The 16,888-nt window shown below is 43.8% G+C and overlaps 1 protein-coding gene and 1 long non-coding RNA gene across 2 annotated transcripts; one reads left to right on the top strand and one right to left on the bottom strand.

Annotated features, from left to right (window-relative positions):
- The first annotated feature begins 436 nt into the window (after window positions 1-436).
- Window positions 437-1,654, top strand: LOC124270362. Its single transcript, XR_006896742.1, has 2 exons — window positions 437-555; window positions 1,594-1,654. It is a non-coding gene; the product is annotated as an uncharacterized LOC124270362 (long non-coding RNA).
- A 5,059-nt stretch (window positions 1,655-6,713) lies between these two features.
- Window positions 6,714-8,731, bottom strand: LOC124270332 (mucin-12-like). Its single transcript, XM_046705379.1, has 2 exons — window positions 7,520-8,731; window positions 6,714-6,803 (listed from the first exon to the last, which is right to left on the bottom strand). Exons 1-2 carry the CDS (start codon window positions 8,729-8,731, stop codon window positions 6,714-6,716), a joined length of 1,302 nt encoding a protein of 433 aa, XP_046561335.1.
- Window positions 8,732-16,888: the final 8,157 nt, after the last annotated feature.

Here is a 16,888-nt window from a genome sequence, read left to right as displayed (position 1 = left end):
CTGTAACCATGTTCGTCAGCACTGTAACCATGTTCGTCAGTACTGTAACCATGTTCGTCAGTACTGTAACCATGTTCGTCAGCACTGTAACCATGTTCGTCAGTACTGTAACCATGTTCGTCGAAACCATGTTCGTCACTACTGTAACCATGTTCGTCATGTTCGTCAGTACTGTAACCATGTTCAGTCACCATGTTCGTCAGTACTGTAACCATGTTCGTCAGCACTGTAACCATGTTCGTCAGTACTGTAACCATGTTCGTCAGTACAGTAACCATGTTCGTCAGTACTGTAACCATGTTCGTCAGTACTGTAACCATGTTCGTCAGTACTGTAACCATGTTCGTCAGTACTGTAACCATGTTCGTCAGTACTGTAACCATGTTCATTAGTACTGTAACCATGTTCGTCAGCACTGAAACCATGTTCGTCAGTACTGTAACCATGTTCGTCAGCAATGTAACCATGTTCGTCAGCACTCCAACCATGTTCGTCAGTACTGTAACCATGTTCGTCAGCACCTTAACCATGTTCTTCAGTACTCTAACCATGTTCGTCAGTACTGTGACTATGTTCGTCAGTACTGTAACCATATTCATTAGTACTGTAACCATGTTCGTCAGCACTGAAACCATGTTCGTCAGTACTGTAACCATGTTCGTCAGCAATGTAACCATGTTCGTCAGCACTCCAACCATGTTCGTCAGTACTGTAACCATTTTCATCAGTACTGTAACCATGTTCGTCAGTATTGTGACAATGTTCGTCAGCACCTTAACCATGTTCTTCAGTACTCTAACCATGTTCGTCAGTACTGTGACTATGTTCGTCAGTACTGTAACCATATTCATTAGTACTGTAACCATGTTCGTCAGCACTGTAACCATAATATGTTCGTGTAAACCATGTTCGTCAGTACCTCGTCAACCATGTTCGTCAGTCAATGTAACCATGTTCGTCAGTAGTGTAACCATGTTCGTCAGTACTGTGACCATGTTCGTCAGTACTGTAACCATGTTCGTCAGCACTCCAACCATGTTCGTCAGCACTGAAACCATGTTCGTCAGTACTGTAACCATGTTCGTCAGCACTGTAACCATGTTCGTCAGTACTGTAACCATGTTCGTCAGTACTGTGACCATGTTCGTCAGTATTGTCATCATGTTCGTCAGCACTGTAACGATGTCCGTCAGAACTGTAACCATGTTCGTCAGTACTGTGACCATGTCCGTCAGTACTGTTACCATATTCGTCAGTACTGTAACCATGTTCGTCAGTACTGTGCCCATTTTCGTCAGTAGTGTGACCATGTTCGTCAGTACTGTAACCATGTTCGTCAGTACTGTAACCATGTTTGTCAGTACTGTAACTATGTTCGTGAGGAAGTGAGAGATCAGCTCCCTTTGACGCAAGAAAGTCATAAAGATCAGAGTCACCAGCTTGTACTGCCATCATGACTGGTGTACAGTTGTCGCGATCACTCCTGTTGATGTTGATTGTTTTCAAAGACAGTAAGTGCCTAACTATAGACATGTCACCTGAGGTTCTTGTGAGCCCTGCAATCTTGCTATCTCTTTCACTTGCACACATTAGACAGTCTCTGCCCTTGTCACCAGTAAGTGACACATCAGCTCCCTCTGACATAAGAAGGTGATAAACATCAGACTGTCCGGCTTCAATTGCCACCATGACTGGTGTCATGTTGTTGTGATCTCTCCTGTTGATGTTAATTGTTTTCAAAGACAGTAAGTGTCTAACTATAGACTTGTTACCTCCCTCACATGCATACATCAGACAGTCTCTGCCCAACTCACTAGTAAGTGACAGATCAGCTCCCTCTGACACAAGAAGATGATAAACATCAGAGTGTCCCTTTTCGGCAGCCATCATAATCGGCGTTGTGTTTGATAATGTTCTTTCATTAATGTTGATAATTTCACAAGACAACAAATATTGTACGGTTGAGAAATAACCACTTGCACACGCCACATGTAAACAACTTTGACCTCCCAATATCTTAGCAGAGAGATCAGCACCATGTGACACCAGGAACTTGAGGATCTCCTCCTGTCGTGTCTCAGCACACAACAGTGTAGATGTGAAACCCTCATCATTACAATCATCAATCATACCTGGAAACTTTTCAACAACAACTTTCACAATATCTCTTTTTCCTGAAATACACGCATGATGAAGGCAGCTGTTTCCTTTCCTATCCTTCAATAAAACATTTGCTCCTTCTTGCAGTAGAAAGTTGAACACATCCAACTGTCCAGCCTCTGCAGCAATTATTAGCAGAGTTTTGCTTCCTGCCATCCTTAGGTCTGCATGGTATTCCCCATGATGCTTTAGCACATCAACAATACGTTGCAGGTTCCCCACCTTGCCAGGCTTTATGCAACCTGTGATACTCTCATACAGGTCTTTGACATTTTCAGGGGAAAGATTTTCCTTTTTACTCATCAGTAATAATGACTGACTGAACAGTAAATCATTTTTAGACAGGGAAGTCCAGTATAGAAAACATTCACCAGATGTGCTGTCCTTTCGGTGGACTATATAAGGCAAGTCATTTTTCAGTTCCGTCATCAGTGAGGATGATAATTTATCGTTTCTGAATACAGGGTGGCCTACTGTCCATCTGAAGCAATCTTCACGGATACCCTTCACTATCCTGTTGATCATCAATGGGTAAAGACGGGAAGTGATGTAGATCATGTTTGTCACATCATCAGCTTGGGTTGTCTGTCGAGCATCAGGCATGTTTGGTCTAACCCTTTCATACAAAAACTGAAGGGAACAGTGTTTTACTAATAAAACACTGTTGAGATTCCCAAAAGCACATGCGGCAGCGTCGTGGATGGCTGGATGTGAAAAGGAGGCTACATGATTCTCCACGACACAGTAGGTGCCAGTAAAATTGCTTATCTCTCTTTCTATGTCTGTATCGGTGCATGGTGCTACCTTCTCCGTTACAACATGAAACAGATCTGTGACCTTCTTGTCTGTCCCACACATCAAGGAGGCAAGGTCCAGTTTCCCTCCACACAGGACCAGGAGAATCAGAGCAGCCGATCTGCTGCTGCCTTCACGGACAATGGTGTCAAGGTCACCTCTCAGGTATGTCACCGGTTTCAGAAAAAAGTCCCCAAGACTATGCATCTGGAACACTCGGTTGGTGAAGTACAGTTTACAGGTCAAAGGATATCCAAACATGCTGTCTTTTAACTCTGTAATAGTTTTCATGTCCTTATCGGAGATACTGCAGATTTGGCTTCTGGTCCTGAACAAGGTCATGATCTGTTTCTTTTCTTCAATGGTTAAACATGTCTTGATCATATCAACAATGGTTTCATGTTTTAACAGATTTACTTTGAACTGATGTAGTCTTGAACAGCCCTCATTCCAGTTGTAGTTCCTGGATGTGAAAATGAAGCGAAGCTTGTAGTTGCTTTTTTCAGTCGTTTCGTCCATACTTTGCTTCTCATCTTCCTTCTGTATACCTTTCTTCATTTTCTTCTTCTTTCTTTCTTTCTCGGCTGCTAGCTCCTCGTCTCTTGTAAAGCAAAGTAAAATATCAACCAAGGCATTGAACACTTTGCGTAATTTCTCCAAGCTGCTAGGAACAGCGACAGAACCAAAGATATCGTCAAACGCAACCAACATGTCACACTTTCGCTTAATGACAACATCAATGTCAAACTCTTCAATATTTTCAACAAACAATACTTGATAGTTTTTCTTCATATACGTTTCACAGATCCTGAGAGCAGCAGTAGTCTTCCCATCTCCAGGGGCTCCACAAATTGCAACATGGCTGTGCCTCTTCAGAAGTTCCTCTGCTTTGTGAAGAGCACGGGTTTGTACTAACATATCACTGAGCTGGTTGATCCTTATGCTGAGACTCTCTGGAGAAAATAAGAACAAACATAAAATTAAAACTGAAATTCAAAGTTTGTGAAACTTTGGACCATTCTGAATTCAATGTAATTCTTAATACCACATATAATATTATTTACTGCTGGTATTTTACAGATAATCAATATGACTAAACATTGGGTCAACATGGAAGAACCACCGCAGCTCATTGATATACACTGTGTCATTTATAAGGCAGGTCAGTTATACAGCGGTCATTTATAAGGCAGGTCAGTTATACAGCGGTCATTTATAAGGCAGGTCAGTTATACAGCGGTCATTTATAAGGCAGGTCAGTTATACAGCGGTCATTTCTAAGGCAGGTCAGTTAAACAGCGGATCATTTATAAGGCAGGTCAGTTATACAGCGGTCATTCATAAGGCAGGTCAGTTATACAGCAGATCATTTATAAGGCAGTTCAGTTATACAGCGGTCATTTATAAGGCAGGTCAGTTATACAGAAGATCATTTATAAGGCAGGTCAGTTATACAGCGGTCATTTATAAGGCAGGTCAGTTAAACAGCGGATCATTTATAAGGCAAGTCAGTTATACAGTGGATGATTTATAAGGCAGGTCAGTTATACAGCAGATCATTCATAAGGCAGGTCAGTTATACAGCAGATCATTTATAAGGCAGGTCAGTTATACAGCGGTCATTTATAAGGCAGGTCAGTTAAACAGCGGATCATTTATAAAGCAGGTCAGTTATGCAGTGGATGATTTATAAGGCAGGTCAGTTATACAGCAGGTCATTTGTACAGTGCGTCATTTATATGGCGGTTCATTTATGTATGGCAGGTCATTTATATACGGTGGGTAATTATTACAACTGGTCATCTATGTACAGTGGGTCATTTATACAACTAGCCATTTATACAGCCGGTCATGTGTGCGTAGTGGGTCATTTATATACAGCAGGTTATTTATATACAGTGGGTCAATTACTACAGCACCTCATTTACATACAGAGTCATTTAATACAGCGGGTCATTTATGTACAGCGGGTCATTTATATACAGCGGGTCATTTATATACAGCGGGTCATTTATGTACAGCGAGTCTTTTATATACAGCGGGTCATTTATGTACAGCCAGTCATTTATATACAGCGGGTCATTTATGTACGGTGGGTTATTTATAAACAGCGGGTCATTTATTACAGCGGGTCATTTATGTACAGCGGGTCATTTATATACAGCGGGTCATTTATGTACAGCGAGTCTTTTATATACAGCGGGTCATTTATGTACAGCTAGTCATTTATATACAGCGGGTCATTTTTCATAATACAGCATTTATGTACAATGGTCATTTATATACACAGCGGGTCATTTATGTACAGCTAGCTAGTCATGGTTATATACAGCGGGTCATTTATATGTACAGTGGGTGGGTCATTTATGTACAGATGGGTCATTTATATACAGTTATATATGGCAGTTAGCGGGTTTTATGTACAGTTATATACAGCCGGTCATTTATATACATTGGCGGATCATTTATATACAGCGGGTCATTTAATACAGGGTAATTTATGTACAGCGGGTCATTTATATACAGTGGGTCATTTACTACAGCCGGTCATTTATGTACAGCGGGTACAGCGAGTCATTTTATACAGCGGGTCATTTATATACAGCTGGTCATTTAATAGTGGGTTATTTATGTACATTGGGTCATTTATATACAGCAGGTCATTTAATACAGCGGGTTATTTATGTACAGCGGGTACATTTATGTACAGGTCATTTATATACAGCGGAGCGGGTCATACAGTTCATATACAGCATTTAATACAGTGGGTTATTTATGAGTCATTTATATGTCATTTAATACAGGGTTATTTATTTCAATACATTGGGTTCATTTATGTACAGTGGAGTCATTTTGTAAAGGATTATTTAATACATTGGGTTATTTATGTATAGTGGGTCACTTATGTACACTGGGTTATTTATGTACGGCGGGTCATTTATATACAGTGGGTCATTTACTACAGCAGGTCATTTATGTAAAGCTGGTCATTTAATACAGCTGGTCATTTAATACAGCAGGTCATTTAATACAGCAGGTCATTTACATACAGCGGATCCTTTTTATGCTGTGTGTCATTTACTACAGCGGGTCATTTATGTACAGCGAGTCATTTATATACAGTAGGTTATTTATGTACAGTGAGTAATTTATGTACAGCGGGTTATTTATGTACAGCGGATGATTTATATACAGCGGGTCATTAAATACAGCAGGTCATTTATGTACAGCGGGTCATTTATATACAGTAGGTCATTTAAAATAGCAGGTCATTTACTACAATGGGTCATTTAATTCAGCGGGTTATTATATACAGTGGGTCATTTATGTACAGCGGGTCATTTATGTACAGTGGGTTATTTATGTACAGCAGCTCATTTACATACAGAGAGTCATTTAATACAGTGGGTCATTTAATACAGCGGGACATTATGTACAGCTGTTCATTTAATACAGCGGGTCATTTAATACAGCGGGTTATTATTTACAATGGGTCATTTAATACAGCGGGTCATTTAATACAATGGGTTATTATATACAGAGGATCATTTATATACAGCGGGTCATTTATGTACAGTGAGTTATTTTCAGCAGCTTATTTATGCAACAGACATTTGAAATGTTCATATCTACCATAAAACTTTTTGAACCTTTACTGAAGTTAGATGGATGTTGTAACCTTGATCGAACAACTTCAGACCAAAGAGCAGGTCGTTTATACAGCTGGTCACTTAAAAACATCAGGTAGTTATCTAGAGTTATCCCACCTTGTGATATCCAGCCTCGATGTCCGCTGTCTCCGAATGCAACGTTGGAGGAGTTGGAGATGTTACATTGTGAAACTGAACCTGGGTTGAAGAAAGGAAAAGAACTCCATTATAATCCATTGAAATTAGACATCTCTCTATCAGACTTGTCACTTGTTAATATCACAGCCTCTCCACTGATGTGAGTGAGATAGGGTGTAAGGGGGTGACATACATTCTAAAATGACCAAAGTCTTCCATGTTTACCACACTAATGATATTTACCGGAAACGATGCAAGACTCAGATGTGAACCACTTTGGTAAAACCTAAAAGCACAGGTCTGATTCTGGCAACCCAAAATACATAATAAATCAATGTAAATACTCAATGTGAACACAAGATCACAGGATGGTTATACAACCAAAGGATTCAACTTGATAAACACTTGGTGCCTTGATTACTTTCTCACTCACTCACAAACACAAACACACACACACACACACACACACACACACACACACACACACACACACACACACACACACACACACACACACACACACACACACACACACACACACACACACACACACACACACGCACCCGACCCCCATCCCCTTTTCCTAAAAAAGAAATACAAATGCAGGTTTTGCAAACAGCCTTACCCGGTAGGTAGTAGTGTGTGGTTGTTGAAAATGATTGTACCCCCTGCAGCTGACCTGCCTCAGTGGCTGTGACAGTATCTGTGGTAGGTCTAGCCACAGTGCCATCTGGTGCCAGTGTTGTAGTGGGTTGTCTCCCCGGATGTTGTTTTACCTCTGTGGCAGTGAGACTATCTGTGGTCGCCACAGAAGCGCCTGCAGGGGATCCAGCCACAGCGCCACCTGGTGTCAGTGTTGTACTATGTTGTTCTACTTGCTTCTTTCTTTTCCTGGTCAATACAGGACCACCTGCAGGGGATCCAGCCACAGCGCCACCTGGTGTCAGTGTTGTAGTTTGTTGTTCTACTTGCTTCTTTCTTTTCCTGGTCGCCACAGAAGCACCTGCAGGGGATCCAGCCACAGCGCCACCTGGTGTCAGTGTTGTAGTTTGTTGTTCTACTTGCTTCTTTCTTTCCCAGGTCACCACAGAAGAACCTGTAGGGGATCCAGCCACAGCGCCACCTGCTGTCAGTGTTGTACTATGTTGTTCCTCCTGCTTCTTTCTTTCACTGGTCACCACAGAAGAACCTGCAGGGGATCCAGCCACAGTGCCACCTGGTGTCAGTGTTGTACTATGTTGTTCCCCCTGCTTCTTTTTTTCCCTGCTCACCACAAAAGAACCTGCAGGGGATCCAGCCACAGCTCCACCTTGTGTCAGTGTCGTACTATGTTGTCCTACTTGCTTCTTTCTTTTCCTGGTCGCTACAGAAGAACCTGCAGGGAATCCAGTCACAGCGCCACCTGGTGTCAGTGTTGTACTATGTTGTTCCCCCTGCTTCTTTCTTTCCCTGCTCACCACAGAAGAACCTGCAGGGGATCTAGCCACAGCGCCACCTGGTGTCAGTGTTGTACTATGTTGTTCCTCCTGCTTCTTTCTTTTCCTGGTCACCACAGAAGCACCTGCAGGGTATCCAGCCACAGCGCCACCTGGTGTCAGTGTTGTACTATGTTGTTCCTCCTGCTTCTTTCTTTTCCTGGTCACCACAGAAGAACCTGCAGGGGATCCAGCCACAGCGCCACCTGGTGTCAGTGTTGTACTATGTTGTCCTACCTGCTTCTTTCTTTCCCTGGTCACCACAGAAGAACCTGCAGGGGATCTAGCCACAGCGCCACCTGGTGTCAGTGTTGTAGTATGTTGTCCTACTTGCTTCTTTCTTTCCCTGCTCACCACAGAAGAACCTGCAGGGGATCCAGCCACAACGCCACCTGGTGCCAGTGTTGTACTATGTTGTTTGCCTGGCTGTTGTCTTCTCCTGGTTGTAATAAAAGCATCTGTGGAGGATCCAGAAACAGTGCCATCTCGTGGCAGCTTGTTGTCAGTTTCCATGCTTCAAAACATCATAGTTTGTTCCATCTACAGCATTTAAGGTTCCAAGAAACATGTTGCCATCATACCAATCTGTTATTTTGACCGCAATCCAGTTTTCTGAAATAGTATATACAAACCATATTTTAGAATACTGATTAGTATCGAATTTTCATTTCACTAGTTTAGAGTGAGTGAGTAGTGGTGGTGGTGGTGGTGGTAGTAAGCAGGAATGAGTGAGTGAGTGTTCCAAATAGTCATAATTATTGATGACTCAAGTAATGCTTCTTCAGCATGAGCAAAGTGAACCATTGGCGATAGTATGACTACTAGTAGTAGCAGCACCAGCATTGGTAGCAGTAGTGTGTACGTGTATACATGCATGCATGCGTGAGTGGGTGTTTTTCAGTAATTGTTGATACCCTGGAAGAATTAAAAAGGCTACTTCGGGATCTCTGGCTTGTGACAGCCGACGAAACCAAAGTGCTATCTTACATTCAGTACCTTCAAGGAAACGAAACAATGTGTGACAACATAGCAGAGATGGCGATGAGTCACAGACCTCAGTACAGTGACGTGTTTCACTGCTGTTGTCACATTCAATTTGTCTCACCCGGCCAAGGACTGCACAATGCCTGCATACCCAGGCTGTGGCTATCGCGAATAAAGGATGACGATATGTGTATTATCCTGAAAATTGTGTTGTCCTGTGTGACATCTATCAACAAATATATTGGTTTCATCTAAACAGTATAGATTGTCAAACAGAATCAAAACATGATGATAGCAGGAAAAATACCAGTATGGTTTTATTTCAGGAATGAGCCCTTATCTATTGTCACAAGTTCTGTGTCAATATGTACTACATGGACAAATGAGTCAATGTAGGTTCTTTTATGCAACAATCAGCAATATGTGTATTATTTACCTTGTGAAACGCGAACGATGTCTCTGCCCTGCCAGGTGACAAGAAAGTAAATCCTACTTTCTGTAGTGAGCTACAAGGGGAAGTAACTTGAGCAGCAACAAAATTAAGTCACACACCTGCAGCCAAATGACTCCGTTCAGACCTCAAATCTGTTGACTGTGTTTGATTATAAAATATTTTTCTTCTGTTTGCTTGAATGGGCTGGTATTTTCATTGTACTCAAAACTATTGTCCCGGATGATGTTATAATTTCAATACTATATCATGGTCATAAGACATGAACATAAGTTATGTAGTAACAATGCTTATTGTCTCAGAATATAGTAACTGTTGAGAAACCCTTTTACAGTAGTTATTATTAAAAGTAATTAACATATCACCCATTAAAATGAAAAATATAATTGCAATCTTCTACATCACCCATATTTCAAGATGCCATTTTTTTACAGATTGTCATCACGGTTTTTCAGAATCAGAAATAATAGTGCATCAAATTTTACCACATAACATAATGTGGTTATACTGGTTTGGATACCCTCCTCTAAGGTGACTATTGCTGCTCTATTTAACACACATTGTTAGCCTAAATGCCATGTTAGCTGTGACTTAATCTGGGGGTATCTAAGTATACTGAATCGAAAAAGAAACGCTACCTTTCAGAACCAAATGAAAATGCACCATATCCTGACAACCCTACCAATGAAGGTGAGTCTCGCCTGGTGTCATTCTTGTGTTGACAGAATCGTCATGTCACGACTAACGAGAGATCAAAGGAAACCATGTGCGCAACCATCTGCAGGATCTCTTCACCAGTGCAACGGAAACAGCAAGCCAGACCATTGGGACTCACAACATAACTATGAGTGCCGATATAGTGCATCGACGTTTGCGCGGAAGAAACTTCTGCTGTCAAAAAACATATCGTGGCCCTGTTCTCAACGATCTTCAACACTAAATCTGACTGCAATGGGTATCAAAATTGGCATTATCGAAAATGGAGAACACTGCGTTTTTCTCATGAAAGCCGATACCGTATTTCAACAACCGGTGGCAGAGTGAGAGTATGGCGAAGGCGTGGGGAACGTTTTTCCAATGACTGTATTTTTTAAAAAGAGACTCGTGGGGTGGTCCAAGCAGCATGGTGCGGGGTGCAATCGGTCTGAACCAGAGAGTTGGCCCCGTGGTGTTCCAGAATCACGGCCCAGGAGGAGGAAATGGCATGACAGGTGCTCTCTCTATTAACAAAGTCATAAGACCCCACGTTGTACCACATTTTTGGCGTCACAGAAATCACATCTTCCAGCAAGACAACGCTCGTGCCCACACTGCCAAAGCAACATTGGACTTCCTAAGACAGCATAGCATCCCAAACTCTTCAACGGCCTGCACTCAGTCCGGATTTAAGTCCAATCGACCACATTTGGGACGAGATTCAAAGATGACTGAATGACCTCCAGTAGTATACACCATGGGGCTATGGGACCAGGTCCCTCCCAAGGGTTCAATTTAAAAAATGCTACTTCATCCACGACTGGGTACAGTCCCGTCCTGTATATAATATTTATTCTTAAATAAAATAATATTTAACTGGTTTTCAGTTAATATCCGATCGATGTATTTGAGGCTGATAAGGTTTAGATTATCGTACACGTAAATATTTGAGACATGAATCGGATTTATTTCAATAACACGCACTCCATCGAGGCTTACTAAGGGTGTTGATCCCGGTCTTATGACGATACTACACTGTTGGTGATTGTGTTTAGCGAACCAATTCATTGTCAACCCAGTCAAAAGTGTTCGTTCTGACCCACGAGCGTCTGCAAGATAGACACCTACTACGAGCGTGTTGTGTGATTTGAGAGTCAAATTTGAATCGAAAAAAATCCCGTTGGTAATCGTGTACGTCGAACCGTAAATATGAAGCCATGTCGTTTGAAGCTAACATGTTGCCCGTGTGACCTGGTATTCGTAAAACCTGTACATCAAATTCTTGAGTGAAAGACGTGAGAAGGATCCCGTTGTTCGTAATTTTGGAAACGTAACCATCGTTTTTGAAAGGTATGTAGGGTGAGGTGTGGGTCATGTCATTCAGCCAGTCGGGCTGTTCGAAGTCTGCTAGTGACACCCGCTCGTATACGTTGTCTTTAAGTGCAGGACGTACAAGGTGTTTTCCTTGCTTGGCAGATCTAATCCCTCCGTATCCCCGAGACCGGCTAGCGTGACGGTGGGTCGATGGTTCATCTCGTTTATATATAATGTGTTACGAAATGGTTTTCAATTAGTTTTCGGATAATTTCTTATAGGTGCACTTCAAGCCTATGAAATGTTTGTTGTCGGGTAGGACTCCCTGCAGGCTGGTGTATGAGTTGACGTTCACCACAACCTAATCGGAGCAAATGTGGTGTTGTTTTTTCTTGGACCAGCGGAGTTTGATCCCACTCACGATTTTGACTTCGCACGATGCAGACGGGGGTTCGCCTAGGGAGACTTGGATGATCAGCGTGGAATTCTCCGGCAGATTTTCCATGAAGTTAACCAATTCGTCAAATTCCTACACCATCTGCAAACTTACGTTTTGCATCCAGATTTGCCTGATATTGTGTTGGCTATTTTTTGCGAGAGCGGGCTTAGGATCAAGCTGCCTCTTTGCGTTGGGACGTAAGCCAAGAGCATAATCCCCTTGTTCACGACTTTGGTTAGGTAGTGGTATTTGATTTCTGTAAAAGAGCCAATCGTGAACATGAAAGTGTAAGGCATGTTTTGAGCGACGACCGTGGTCTCGAAGTCATTCAGGTCGAACAGCTTGCCGCCGAAGGCTCTGGATATCGCCCATTCGTCCCCGTCTTTGCAGACAAGGTCGTACCGCTCATTGCTGACCGCTCCTTCGGTGTTGACCAAATCGCTTAGGGCACTGATGTTGTTGTTGCCGCCTTAGGCTGTCACTTCGATGCGTTTGTAAATGGTGTTTTTCAGTTGCAATGCATACAGTTTGCCCTTGATTCCGGGCTCGTCAACTCCATGCGTGTCCCCGAGATCAGAGAGAGCGATGGTAGGACATTTTCTCGGTCGCATGCTCATTCCCGGACCCGAAGCTTTGGTCATTGTTTTTGTACGTGCAACGTCGCGCTGAGATGTCCTATACTTGTTTTATCGTGTTTAATGTCTAAAACTGATATTTTCAATTCCGTGATGTTGCCCCAGATTACTTTTTTGTACTGCCGTGATGAAAACGATTCGGTTCTACCGTCGTTGCACTTTTCTGTTTTCACCGGCACGGCTCTCAGCAGGGTTGAAGGTCGTTCGCCTACAACGTTGTTGGTCATGCTTACCTGATCGAGATGAACGAACACCTCATGATAGACGACGAGGCTGGGATATCTCGAACACGCGGCGGTGATTTGCGGTCGTATGTCGTTCCACCAAGATTTTACCGAGCCTGATGGATTTTTTTCCTGTCTTTAACTTTATCGTGCCATTCGACGCGTTGTGTTTGAGGCTGGCTCTGATGGGTTTGACAATTTCGTTTTTCAGCATGCAAAGGCTGTAATAACCGTCGGACAAATCGTGGCGAATTCCATCGATGAATAACTCGCCACTCGTGATTAACGGAAGCGTCACGTACATATTAATAAAGAGGATATGTATACTATATAACAATTCCAATATGTATAAACCGAGAGTGTTTTATTCTAAAAGCGATAATATAAGTGCTACCAATCTCATGCAACCGAATATTGTGGTCGATGCAAAGGATGGTTCCCACTTTCGAGTTCGATTTATTTATGTATTTAAAAAGCATAGGCTTTCAATCATGAATGCGAAAACAGTGTACGCTTTGTTTAACAACCCGATGCAGTGGTGGCAGAATCAATTCAATTTCGCCGTGTGGGGCACGCCAACGGGGTGTGGCATGACGTTGAACGACACTTGTCGGGGTCCGCTGAGTCAGTCTGTGTTCCTTATGACGTGTACTACCAGATTAGACATCTTTTGAAAGAAATTAGAGCCCCGATCCGCAGGACAAGGCGTGGTATGCTGTAAATAATCCATACGATCGGCGAGCTTACGAACGGATTTGTGGTGATTTCAAAATCGATCCAAACACAGATTGGCGTAGACCGGGTACGAACAACCGGTTGGGCATTCCATACAGTGGAGCGAAATCCATGAAAGAAGTCAGTGAATGTTAACTGAAAAGCGATAGGCTCCTACAGGACTTTGCTCTGTCGAGTAATGAATGGCGAGATGATCGTATGAATTTTAATGGTGGTGTTGCTTTCACCGTTCAAAAGGTGGAGCAGCCTCAATAGGGTGAAGACGATTCGAAAGTCTTTATGCTGGATACGTCGAAGGGGTTTTCTCATCCTGGTGTTGTCAGACTGAACGATTCGATTCGAACATACGTGTGGGCACTGGTGCTTGCGCAAGCGCAAATGCGTTCCACCATCGTGGGTAAAGGGATGGCTTTCGATGCACAGAAACAATTCATGGCCAACGTCGAGGATGCTATTGCCAGACTGGTCGATCTGCCGAATGCCATTGAACACTATCAAAATGTGTTGCAAAACGCCCAGTCGAAAGTCGACCTTGTGTTCAGAGTGGAGTTGTACATGGCGCCGAGCGACATGCAACTGAGGATCCACAAAGTGGTGGGCTACAACAAAATCGTCATCGCGACCAGCGATCAAAAGTTGGGTGTCAACCCCGATATCTAGTCACGTCGCACCCACATCAAGTACCGGTGAAACGGGGATCGTGATGTCATCGCTGGAGCCTAGCTTTCAACCTGCATCACCACACCCATCCGTACATGCCATGGTCGAAAATCAGCAACACATCAATTGTAAAACGGGATTGTGGTTCGACTGTGCTTCATTTGGTAAGAAAATCTTAACCGGCGACGTACACCAGACTCGCCATGCCGACGACGAGAGCCAACAGATTTTGACCGAGCCACGTGGCAGTATTTGACGACAAGCCTAACAACCAGGAAACGATGCTGCCCAAGATGACAGGCAGTGCTTTGGCGGCTTGCCAGCTAGTTTAGCTAGGGCTTCGTTGAGCGATTTCAAATGTTTTTTTTATCCAGTCTCTGCTGCCTGGTGATGGCGATGATGATGGGCTTGTTGTTGGTGGTGTGCCTCCCGTCAGCGATACAACCAGGGTTGATATGATGAAGCCCAAAGCCGTCAGAACGATGGCGATGGTTATTCCTTGTTCCCAGAACAGAATTCGGATCCTGTCGGACAATGTGCTGATTTGTGATCAGAGGGCATCTCGGTTGGAGGAAGCAGCTTCCAATCGGGTCTGTCTCTCGTCTACCAGGTCACGCAATCTTTTCTTTATGATTTTTTCGTGGCTTCGTCGTCATCAACGATCCTGAGTTTTCTTTTCTTGCGAAAATTTTTCAAGGCTTCAACTAGACCCCGAAGTTCCCTAAGAGGAAAATCGAAACCGGGCAACAGTTTGCTCCAGTACGTGACCAATATACTTTCGATTTCGTCAGACGCTTCTTTGGCGTGCTGGGACATTTCTCTCGGATGATCGCCGGCGCCAGCATCACCAAGTTCGGTCCGTACGTTTTGCAGATCTCGGACGACCTTTTGCGGAAGTTGTTTGGGTCGTGCACCACCGTAATCTCGCAGGTTTATTTCGTCGCATATCAGTTGACTACGGCTGGGGCCACTGGCTAGTGTAGACAAGGCGAGCGGTTTTCTCGTGTGTTTGTTCATGACATCGACCTCTGGATGAGTTTTCAATCGCAGCGTCCCTTCGTTGTCGATTTTGAACTTTTGATAGTGGTGACCCAATGGTTCGACACAATTTTTATGGTGCTTTAGGGCATCGTGATAATCGTCTAATGCCTGCTTAAAAGTTCGTTGCCCACGGTGTCGCCCATGAACGAGGTGTCTATGGCTGCTACTGCATCATCGTCATTCAGCTGGTGTATGTCGAGATCGTCCAGGGGAATATCATTCATCATTTTATTTTTTTATATTAAATATATATAATACATAGTTTCAACATACACAATGTCACAATTCGGACAAAAGCTAGATCCTTTCCGAAGATCGAGAGAACCGCTCGGTGTCAAAGCCGTGCATCAGTCGGTGACCATCACCAACAATCCGAGCAGGATTGATCAAAATCAAACATTGCTGGTTCGATTCCCCAACCTGGGTGCGAGCGGTGTCATCGTCCCTGGCACGGCTTGACTGGCTTTTCAGATCACGTTGGAGTCCGCGAACGACAAACCCACGTTCGTGCACAACCTGTGCCGTGCCATTGTCAAGGAAGCCGCCATCAAAATCAGCGGGAACGAGGTGGTGAACATCGACGACAGTGAGGTGTTTTACTTTCACATGGACCTGTGGAGAACCTCGAATGAACGCCCTGACATGTATCAAGGACTTTGTCGGGATAACTGCCGTGGGAACGACCTATGTGTCTGGGAAAGTTTACGCACCAGACCAGCACGGCAATATAACGGCAGGAGAAAAAGCCATCGCCGAGGCGTACGGGAATCGGTTTTTACCAGGCCACGCTGGGCAATCGGCTGGAATACGAACTCACGTTTAACGACTATGGCAAAGTCATCTTCACGCTGGATGGCTACATCGTCGACAACATCTTGCTGGAGTTCGAGATGGTCACGAGCTCGGAACTGTCCCGGCAGATTCGCCAACAGTACTCGGGAAAGCTGTCCATCCTGTATGACTGCGTGCTGCGGCACAGGACGATCATCAAGGACAAGAGCGACGCACTGTGGAACATCAACCTGAACATGCCGTCTCAATCGGTGAAAGGCATCTTGATCATTCATGTGGTAGAATACAAGCCGTTTCAAAGAAACAGCGAATTCACTTGGAATCCAGAGATCACGAAAGTGGAAGTGACCCTCGAAGGCGTGACCAACCAGCTGTTCAGCCAAGGCACTCATCTCAAGTCAACAACGTCAACAAAGACCTGGGTTTCACCTACGTGACGCTCGGTATGTACCTGGATAAGCATTCCACGCTGGGCTGGATATGTGATACACGGACGACAACAGGCTGCACGGCAGCGGACGCCGCATCGACGAAATCGATCGTGGAATTTGTCCGCAGGACTGGTTGCACGCTTACCACGACAAAGTAAAAGGAGAATCGATGCTGTTCATCCTGAACGACTGCAGCGCCAACAAGGAGATGGTTAAAAAGCGAGATGCGCTGTCATAACTGGCCTTCTCAGGCTGACACACGAAAACA

The sequence above is a fragment of the Haliotis rubra genome, unplaced genomic scaffold (assembly GCF_003918875.1).
Source record: "Haliotis rubra isolate DU_JTF1 unplaced genomic scaffold, ASM391887v1 Scf151, whole genome shotgun sequence".
In the NCBI taxonomy this organism is placed as follows: Eukaryota; Metazoa; Mollusca; class Gastropoda; order Lepetellida; family Haliotidae; genus Haliotis; species Haliotis rubra.
This window is presented reverse-complemented; position numbering and strand designations above follow the sequence as displayed.

Excerpts from the sequence above, each read along its gene's own strand:
- LOC124270332 (XM_046705379.1), bottom strand. The coding sequence starts at position 8,731 with ATGGAAACTGACAACAAGCTGCCACGAGATGGCACTGTTTCTGGATCC. Across the intron at positions 6,804-7,519 it reads ATAGTCTCACTGCCACAGAG|GTTCAGTTTCACAATGTAAC; the intron begins GTAAAACAACAT and ends TCTTCAACCCAG.